At 34.5% G+C, this 10,716-nt stretch overlaps 1 protein-coding gene across 1 annotated transcript; it reads left to right on the top strand.

Moving 5' to 3' along the window:
- The first annotated feature begins 1,408 nt into the window (after window positions 1-1,408).
- On the top strand, window positions 1,409-9,028 carry LOC105178268 (uncharacterized). Its single transcript, XM_011101718.3, has 14 exons — window positions 1,409-1,788; window positions 2,171-3,172; window positions 3,266-3,396; window positions 3,479-3,518; window positions 4,572-4,624; window positions 5,078-5,123; window positions 5,406-5,498; window positions 6,037-6,159; window positions 6,257-6,308; window positions 6,427-6,499; window positions 7,521-7,587; window positions 7,686-7,736; window positions 8,255-8,347; window positions 8,643-9,028. The coding sequence occupies exons 2-14, from the start codon at window positions 2,180-2,182 to the stop codon at window positions 8,745-8,747; spliced, it is 1,920 nt and encodes a 639-aa protein (XP_011100020.2). The 5' UTR covers window positions 1,409-1,788; window positions 2,171-2,179; the 3' UTR covers window positions 8,748-9,028.
- Window positions 9,029-10,716: the final 1,688 nt, after the last annotated feature.

Here is a 10,716-nt window from a genome sequence, read left to right as displayed (position 1 = left end):
TTTTAATTTCAATTCTTCTTTTTTTAAATTATAATTGAAAATTACGCCTCTTTTAGATGCACACTCCGTCAATCTCATTGTCAGATGTAAAAGAGATCTAATAGTATTATAACTCTCATGCAGAGACAACAAGTATAAATATAAAGCACGCCTTGACAAAAAATTATTTACATAATCATCATCGTAATTTAAAAATAAAAGAACTGATTAATAATAAATTTATCAATGACTATTATGCTCATTGATGTAATTATAATGTTCATAAATTTTGAAAAAAACAAATTCAATATATTTATATATTCAAATTAAATGGATGTTTTCTATTATCATACATGATTCCTGATCTTTCAGTATATATGGGACCCAATTTGATAGGTCTCCAGATGACAACATCAACTGGGCTCTCAAGTGGGCCTTAAGACGAATAGTTTTCAATTGGGTCCAATAACTTTAATTGGGCCAGGCCAATGGGCTTTAGTGTACACAATTTTTAGCAAACTGCAAAGCCTTTCAAAATTAAATGATATGGGCCAAAGTCATTTGGGCTAATCTTTTTCTATATTCTTTTCTACCCATAAAGAAAATAAAATAAAAATTCCATTCACACAAAAATTGAATTTCTCAAATGTGCATTAATGCCTACATATACTTTGAGATAATGTGAGATTTGAACCCTTTTGACTGAATGGAAAATTGAAATTATATCACTAACTATGCATTCAATAAAATAAAATAAATAGATATAACAAATCTTAGTAAATCATTTTGGATTATCATAACATTATTGCAAAACGACACCACGAAATAAATGTTTCTAGCTACTCTATTGACCATTTTCAACGGGCAACACTTTATTTGCTTATTTTTTTAAATAAAACACCAAGAAAACAATCGAAAGTAAAATTTTATTTTCTATTTGGTAAATTAAGTAAAATGGTGTAAAAGCAGCGGATATGAACGGAATAAAAAAGTCCTCGGCATCATAATACTCTTTGTTTTTTTTTTAAAAGTATTATCTCAGAATAAAGAACATATGATTTCGAGAAGATTGAAAGAATTTATTTTTATATTATACGAACATTTAATATAATCGTAATCCGAAAATAAAAAGAAAGTAAAAAGATTCACATGACTTGCCAATATTTATCAACAATCTTGTAAGGATAATAGTAATAAATTCTTAATTAAATAGCAATAAATCCACATAAGAAAATAAATATTTATTCAATCCACAAAATCATCATCATCATCATCATATCATATTATATGGGTGTAGAGTGTGGAGGTGTAGAAAATAACAGCAGTAAATATATATAATAACTGTACAGGTCCATGAGAGGGGGGTGAAATTTGAGAGGGGTAAAAAGGAGAATTGGGAAATTTGTAATTCCTATATCCAGGTGTTGTTACATCCATGTTTTGAACTCAGCAACCGCAGAAGCAGGGCCTCTCTCTCTCTCTGCCGTGCTCGCTCTCTGTCTCTCTCTCCCCGGCGTTTGAAGGTGCTTTCTCTCTCTACTTCTTGCCCAAACCCTTTTCGCCATATCCCAGTTAAACACATATACTCATTGCGTACCCTATAAACGAAGCTTTCCTCAATTTTGTTTTCTTCCAATATCTTTTTGACCCTTAACCAAATTTTGGACTGGAATTATACATTGCTCACTCTCTCACGTTTTGCCTCCTCATTTTGCTCTTAACTGACGGGAAAATAAGCCCAACCCTGGATTTGAGTGAACCAGCCTTGCAAACTCTACCCAACCGCTCCGTCGCTGCGTGTTGTTACAGGCAAGTTTTTCGTTTATTCGCTAGCATGGTAAGCATGTGTTTCAAATTTCATGCTGCATGTGATTTTTGTGTTTGAATCCAACGGAATATCTTTCGGTTTCTTCCTGACAATGTTTTTCGGGTTGGTTCACTGAATTGTTTGTGAGGTTCTTTTTCATGCAAGAAAAGTTGAGAGTTTTTTTTGGACGGGGTTAGGGTTTAAAATTCTTATGATTGTGGTCGAGGATAAAATCAATGGGTTTTGTGTTTGTTCTGTAATGAATGGGTGCTTAGGTTTTATTTCCTAACTTTGCTCGTGGGTTTCTGTTTCTTTCCTTATTCTTCATTAATATAAGTATCTGTCTTAAAATGCCTGATGGACGCAATGTATTGTCTTGAATAGATATAAAAAATGGGTATAATTGATGTTGAAATGGAGGATAAAGGAAAGCAGGATCATGATTCCGGAAGTAGTATTGAAGAGCCAGAAAATAAAGTGCCTGTGGCCAAGATTGGGAACGAAGGAGAAAACTTGCCCTCTGCAGTTACTGTTTCAGAGGATGCTAATAAAAGTGAAAACGGGGTTGACAACCTAAATAAATTGGCAAATGATGAAGCAGAAGACAGCACCACTGTAAAGAGTCATATGGAAGATCAAACTAATCCTGAAAGCCAGACCAACGAGCCAATGAATGTTCAGGGATTGACAGAGGAAAAAATTGATATCGAAAGTAAGAATGAAGAGGGAAGCAGTTCCAATGACAATGTTGAAGAGCAAACTGCTGCTAGAAGTATCGTGGACCAACAAAATGATGCCAAAAATGAAGTGGTGGAACAGAATGCTAGTGGAGGGGTGATAGAAGAGAACTCCTCCAAGGACGGTGTGGATGGTGGTAATCCTGTTGAAAATGTGATGGAGGGAAATCCCTGTGGAGGTGCTACAGTGGAAAAGCCCAAAGATACTGGGAGGGGGGATGGAGATTGTGTTGAACAAGTCGCAAGGGGAGAAATAACTTCAGAAAATGCTGAGACTGGTGGTGATCCTAGGGAAAATGGGGAATTTACAACTGAATTATCTTCAGATGAAGCCCCTCAGAATCAGAATCCTGCAGTAGATGAGGTTCAGCAGGGAGATGGCAGAGAAATGGAAGATGCAGCTGATACAAATACGGATAAAGCAGCTAACGACGAACCAAAAGAACAGACCGATCGTGCCAGCTCTGTAACTAATGTGCATTTCATGACTGTTCAAATTGCAACCAAACATGAAGCCAGTGATTCTTCACTTCCAGACCAGCATGAAGCTGCTACACCTAATTCCCTTGTCAGATATTCACCTGCAAAGGCTGGAGAGCATAGTGGAGAAACTGTCAAGGCTGTTTTTACTCAAGCATCACTACCTCTGGTAGTGAACTAGTACAGAAAATATAGCATCACTGTAATTATATGTGGATGCCATCACAAAATTCCAGTACTAATTGTTCTTCTTCATTGTTAGACGGCAGAAGGTGATGACGGAACACCAGAAGATCAAGCAGCTTTCATGAAGGAACTTGAAAGTTTTTATCATGGGAAGGCAATGGATTTTAAACCACCAAAATTTTATGGGCAGCCACTAAATTGCCTGAAGTAAGTGTGCCGTGCAGTCATTTTTTTTTTTAATTTCTTTGTTCTTGGTGACAATTTATTTGTCTACCTTATTGGTTTCTAGGTTATGGAGAGCTGTGATTAGATTGGGAGGCTATGACAGGGTATGTATGTCAAAATGATTCCAATATTGTTTTAATGTTCTGTACTCTTTACTCCATGTATTATATCTTGCCATTAAAGGAATAAGATTCTGATGCATGTGCCTATCTAGGTACTAGTATTGGTATATATTTATATAAATGATTATTTGACCAGACATACTTTCATGAGTCACAAGAGTACGCACATGATCTGTAAATGAATTGGCATGCTTCTTGGTTATGATGCTTGGAACCAATTTTTCAGCAAGGAAATAGTTTCTCTATATTTGTGCTGATTTAAGTTCACATGAAGAGTATAGCTTTTAAGGAACTTTGACCTTTTTCTCTTCCCTGTACACTCGAGAACACCTATGGTAACAACCAAGTGGTTTTAAGTGACAGCAAAGGAAAAAATTTTGTTCACTCTAGCTCATTGTCTGCCATTCGGACCTTGAGGAGGGGGGCTTCATGAAAATTCTGTTAGAAGTGTAAAATAAATATGGGCGGTTAAACTGTCAATAAATCATATTGTGATAAAATTGTCTGCTGTTGTGCCAGGAAGGATATGTTAGATAGGTGCCAACAATTTGTAGTTCTTTGCTGCGGGCTTTTCATGTTTGTCTTAGCTATATTATTGACTTTTTCAGCTTACTCAATATCTAGGAGAACTTTTGGGCACATAATTTTGACTAAGCTATGATTGTAGAAAATTAATATGAAGTCTGCTTGGTTTTTGCAACTGTGTTTCAAACTCAACGAAACTATGAGGTAGGAATTTGCTAGTATGATTCTAAGTTGAGGAACAATCAGTATAAGTAGCTGACTTTGCAGTTGTTACCTCTATGCTTTGCTTGTGTTGTGTACAGTTTTAGGTATTAATGCTGGATCTATTATCCGCTTTCTCAAGTTATGTTACTTATTGAGAGCTTGAAACTGAAATTGCTGAAATATTTTTGGTTTAAGTGCATGCATCAACTATTAGTTATAATCACGTTGACATTCTAGTATTAGAGTAATGTTTTACAATGATGGATAATAATGTTCTGTGCTGTTTTTTTGTGGGTCTCTAAATAGGTAACTGGATCCAAGTTGTGGCGGCAGGTGGGAGAGTCATTTCATCCACCAAAGTATGCTCTACTGGAAATATTTTGTCATTCTTTCTTGTTTGTTTATATTTTCTTATATTAATCTTTTAACAACATTGACGTGGGATTACTGATGCATTACTGAACCTATGAAGTTATTTTCCAAATTAGCAATTCTTTGAACTTGTTTTGATTTTCTAAACAACTAGCATTTGTTATCAAATGATCGTGATACGTGCCCTATTTGGAATAGGTTTAGTAGATGAGTAACTAAATGGTTGTCATGTTCTTTAGTGTATTCAAAGCTACTAATCAGATTTTTACTTGGCTTCCGTTAAAGAAAATCTTTTGGAAGATTTTTGTTTCTTCATTTCCATTTATTTTATAAGTAAACTTGTATAGCCTGCAATCTGTCAAGAACTAGATAGATTTTTGAAAAATAAAATGAATTAACTTTTGAAAGTTGATTGAATGGATTTGTCTATTCTTGGGCAGGACCTGTACAACAGTTTCTTGGACATTCCGCATTTTTTATGAGAAGGTAAAAATTCTGATGCAACTTAACTTTTTGTAGACCTCAGTCATATCTGCTTGCATCATTTAAATTGTGGTGAATTCTTCTGCGCATGACCTGATTCAGCTTTTCTCTATGAAAGATTGTGTTACTTTGCAACATTTCAGTTTGAATTGAATATAACTTTACTTCGTTCATTTTCCGATGTGTTTGAATAATTGGGTGTGAAGATAACTTTACCTGAATACCGTGTTCGTTGGTTGACGGTTGTATCCCTAAATGATAATGTTTCCTTATATATTGCATCAGTCTCTTCTAGAATATGAACGGCATAAGAGACAAAGTGGCGAGCTTCAACTCCCAGTAGCACCACTCCCTGAAGCTTCTGCTGCGGACAGTGAGGTGAGTTTCTATGCTGTGAACTTAATTTTTAATTGACTTAATTCCCCCCTAATCTTTATGTTTCTCCATACAGTGTATCTATTAGTACATATATTGGGTTTTGTCAAGGCATGAATTTTCTGCAAAATAATTATGATAGTTTAGAAAAATTGAACTGTAAACCTTGTGTTATGATAGTTTTCATTTTTCTAAAAACTTAATCCCGCTAAGTGTTATGATACTTATATGCTACCTTATCGTTAATCCCTCTCATTTTTTTGAATGCTGATAGAAGCATGTAGGCAGGATTTTATTGGCTTTACCTAGTGTATGCAAGGAATTCGACTCTTGAATGTTCATTACTCTTCCTCACCTTCTTGTATGTGCTACTATACCCAGAATTGCTATTTCTTTCACATGTATATCTGTCCTTGTCATTGTATGTGATTTGTATATTCATGTCAGTGTGTTTCGTTGTTAATATACTTATTGGAAACTATAATATACATCAACCTCAGTGATCAACAGACATTTTGGTTTTTGCCGAACAACTTCATAGGGAAATGGCTATCAAGGATCAGGATCGGGAAGGGCTAGAAGAGATGCTGCAGCTCGTGCTATGCAAGGTTGGCATGTCCAACGCCTTTTTGGTTATGGTGAGGTTGGTGATCCTGTCATAAAGGTCTGTAACATCTCAAAGCTCTTTTTCTGCCTTTTGTGGGCATTATGCAGTATAGTGTTTTATTCTGTTTCTGTTTTCTTCAATTATGTTTTGATAGGACAAGAATCTTAACAATATGGCAAAGCGTGACAAAAATGTCAAATCCATTGGTAAGCTAGTTTCTGCCAAAATTTTTAACTGTATGGTCCTCTTTCAATTCACCTCTCTGAACTGTATATCTTAGTACCACTTGTGTTAGTGTAGTCTGAATTTGATTTATCAATTCAGGCTCACTCAAGCAGAAGAGACCAAATGAAGTGGAGCATTCGGCCAAGGCTGCTCGAACCGAAACATCTAAGCAGTTAAGCATTGGTTACATTTCTTTTGGTTTATGCTAGTCTACATTTTTTGCGGACTGTAAGTTCAGCTTCTTCTACATTGACATTGACTGTTTAAATTATATCATAAGAAGTATAGCTGAGGTCTCATTTCCAAGTAATAACATACCATTAATATCCTTTTTGGATTGCATCTAGATGCATTTTTTCTGATAGGTCCGGGTCTGGAGAGCATTTGATCCAAATTCTTGTATTGATCTAAAAATTACACCTTACCTTCTTAGCTCTTGAACAAATCCACATGCTTGAAATGCAACTGAAGTTACAAGGTCTGCCAAGGAGGCAAGTCCTTGTGCTTGGGCAATATTTTTGTTTTGGTTTATCTTGAGGTTGTTTATATAAATTTTCTTTTGGTATTTATTTATTGTGATATGAGTATGTGTGTGTGAAATGATTTTCTATTCCAAACTAATTTCTAGACTTCTAATGAGGTTCATTTTCTATTCATGTCATCCATCACTCTGTTCCACTGGTTGTGATGCCTATATCTTTTATTGATAATCATCCGCACTGGTTCTTGTAGCATCTGATCCATGAATCCTTAAGCATATTGCCACCCATATTTATGGTCTATACTTATCAAATACTTTATATTGCCTTACTTAGTTTGGCAAGTTTGTAAGCGTCCTACCAATCTGTTTGCAAACAGATGATTGTTCGTTGCTTGAGTTCTCATTTAGTGCTTATATAGTAATACTGATGACTCTGGTACTTCAGGCAAGAAACTTATACTATTCCAAGCTAATTGATATTTGGATCTATATATGGGGTTATGGTGAAGAAACTACTGTCTCGGCAAATGATAGAATTCTAGGATTGGTTAGCTGTCAATGAGTAGGGAAGATTAATACTTCTTTATTCCTCCAGAAATTATACATACTTTTCAGCAGCATTTTGTTTACCTAAATATTTATTATGCTTGTAACAATGTGTCATTTTTCCTAGTTGCTATTGACTTTTTCCAAATTGCCATTTTATTGGTAGACTGGTAACTTCAGTTGTTGATGTTGGGCCTCCAGCTGACTGGGTGAAGATCAATGTACGCCAAACTGTACGTTTGCCTCAAAATTCCTCCACCTTTCTCTTCACACTTCACTCATTCAAGTACATGCATAAATAGAACTGAACTTGACTAGTTTTATGTTGCAGAAAGATTGTTTTGAAGTTTATGCCCTAGTCCCGGGCCTTCTACGTGAAGAGGTCTGCATTCTCGTCGCACAATGGTCCTTTATTTTTTTCATTGCTTTTAACAATAAAGCAAATAGCTAATTGGTGGTCGATAGTTGTGTTTTCGATCATTTTGTCAGGTGACCATTGTCTACTATGGTGTATATAACTGTATCAATATTGTTGTCCTGATCAACTCTAATTCAGTTTTGAATTTCTAGGAAAAATTTACAAGTTTTCCCTTTAAATGGACATTGTAGGGTTCTTGTACATTATTATTTGCTGATGGAGCATGTTGAGATAGAGTTAATGGGTGCTTATTATACCATTATTCATTGTCTGTTTACTGATTACCTCTTCGTGTTCACTTAAAGTGGTTTCCTTGTGCTCTCGTCATATTTCCTGATGGGTGAACACTAATAAGGAATTTTACTTAGTGTGGAATTCTTTCTTAAGAGCCCATGTATATAGCGCATCATATAATTGCCTATTTTCCATGTGAGATTCTAAATTAAGACAATGTGACATTGATGCGGTGCTTGGTTGCTTAGGTGCGAGTTCAATCGGATCCTGCTGGTCGTTTGGTCATTACAGGTCAGCCAGAGCAAGTTGATAATCCCTGGGGGATTACACCATTCAAAAAGGTATTCTCACCACTGCCTTGCCTTGCCTTGCCTTAAACACTGCATGTATATGGTCTTAGTTACGCAGGGTCCCTCATTTCTAAGCTTTTAGACAGGCTTAATATATCTCTCTGTATTTGGATGTGCCATTTTGGTAACTTTTCTTTTAGGTATTTCAGTTTTCTTCTTAAATATACTTCCATCTCTCTATATGCATCTCTCTCTGTGCCATCTCACCTCTTGTCTTGTTGAGTAAAAGGGGTTTAGTTTGATGAGTAAAGGTTTAAGAAAAACATTCCACTCGGTCGGTTCTCAGGTAGTCAGCCTACCAGCAAGGATCGATCCACTTCAGACTTCTGCTGTGGTTAGCCTGCATGGACGCCTCTTTGTTCGTGTTCCTTTTGAGCAATCAAATAGCTAGCTAGGAAGGGTTGCAGCCGTCAAACAAAATGTGAATCTCTATCGGGAACCAATTCTTGAAGAAGTTTGTAACTTTGTGAATGTGTGTGTAGCTCTGACCATTACATGTGTATGATTGGGTTTACAGATTAGGATGTAGAGGTGTTTCTAAGTTTAGATTATAAAGTTAGCAGAGAGAACATTATGGAGGCTTTTTCCTGTTGCAAACTACCCATTAGATTATTAGGTCTTGGCTGTAACATGAATGGTCCTTCATTAATTAATTTAAGACTTCCCTTTCTATCTCTGTTTTTCTTTTTTGGATAATTTGGGAGTGCTACTGTTCATATTGTTGCCAATTCTATGGGTTTGGGTTGAAATCATACTAACAGCAACAGGAGATCGCTTACAGTGGAAATGGATTTTGATTTTTGGGGCTACAAACACAGACAGAGGGTCTCATTTGGTTAATTTACTACTATATATATATATAATATTTGAAGGAAGTGTTTTGATCAAAATTTGAGCAATTTTGACTCAATTCTAATTTTCTAGAATTTTTAATTTTCTTAATTGTAAAAATTTTCTATCCACTAAGTAGGCATTAATGGTATTATACGTTATATGTATATATATATAGCTTCAATGTAATTCATTTTATATACATATATCAATATTTTCTTTTTGAAATTTATAAAATTTTCAGTGATCATCTTTATTCTAGCTCAATGAGTATTTTCAAAACCGTAATATTTTTTTTAAAAATATAATAATTGACTTTGTTTTAAAAATATCAGAAAACAAAAGAAACTAAATTCATCAAATTTTGCATGAATCTAATTGATTGGTTTAATTTTACCATAAATTCTGATTTCTTCTTTTTTAAAAAGTTCAACTACCAAACTAAATTTAAAATCAACAATTCTCAAGCCGGTATATAAGTTTTTCCTTTAACTTGATCTATACTAATTTTTTATTTTTCTTCATAGTTCATATATGTGTCAATAGGATATTCAAATGCATCCACAAAAATCCAAGGGGAAAAAGAAAAAAAGAATTCAACCAAGTACGTAATATTACAAAAAAATGCAAGTGATAATAATCTCACTTTTTCACATGCTATCGTAATAATATATCTGCTTTTTGATCTTATTATTTTATTATGTTATATGTTATATGATTACTGAATGTTAATTATTTAGACATTAGACATACTTAATAAATATCATGGTCTGATAATCAATTGTTTATTTTAAATAAAACAAATATGTAATCATATATGTAATTATATAAAGCATGCATGTAAATTTAACATCTTCAACATATAGGAATATTATTTTGATATAACAATAATGTTTAGTTAGTATGAAATTCTTTAAGAATAAGAAAAAATGCACATGAATTTTGACGTAACAATTCATAGTTTATATTTACGCTAATAGAAGACAAATCTATAATTGATAAAGAAAGTTATTTACTTATAGAATTAGTGAACCAACAATTATGATTACTTTAGTCTATGGTGAACTTATATGTATGCTCATTAATACTAAATTAGATAGTTTGGATTAGTGAAAAATACTACCTTTTTTAAGAAAAAACTCTTTTAAAAAAATTGTAACTGTTATAATTTGTGGCCCAATGACTTAATTAAAAGGCCCACTTATCCAACCCACTTGGCAGCCCACTACCGACCCAATAACCCAACCCTACCTATCTAACTACTTATATCACAACCCTAACTCTCATGTTACTTTTTTCTTCTTTTCCGTGCAGACTACATCCTCTCTTCTCCAAATCTTCTCTGTGATCTGTTTCTTTCTCTTCACCGGCAGCCATGGCTACTTTTCTAAACCAACCAAATGGTTTTAGAAAAGCTACCGTGGCTTTCCTTCTCTACCACTGTTTTCACCCCTTTAAATAGGGGGCTCTCCCTCTCGGCTGAGATACGAATTAAGTTGTTCATCTCCTTTATCATTCACCAAAGTTCT

This window comes from Sesamum indicum, linkage group LG2 (genome assembly GCF_026168435.1).
Source record: "Sesamum indicum cultivar Baizhima isolate 11 linkage group LG2, ASM2616843v1, whole genome shotgun sequence".
NCBI lineage: Eukaryota > Viridiplantae > Streptophyta > Magnoliopsida > Lamiales > Pedaliaceae > Sesamum > Sesamum indicum.
This window is presented reverse-complemented; position numbering and strand designations above follow the sequence as displayed.

Bases quoted from the DNA above. Each gene is read 5' to 3' on its own strand.
- LOC105178268 (XM_011101718.3), top strand. From the start codon at position 2,180: ATGGGTATAATTGATGTTGAAATGGAGGATAAAGGAAAGCAGGATCAT. The intron at 6,309-6,426 runs GTAAGCTAGTTT...TTATCAATTCAG, and splicing joins CAAAAATGTCAAATCCATTG to GCTCACTCAAGCAGAAGAGA. The intron at 7,737-8,254 runs GTCTGCATTCTC...TTGGTTGCTTAG, and splicing joins CGGGCCTTCTACGTGAAGAG to GTGCGAGTTCAATCGGATCC.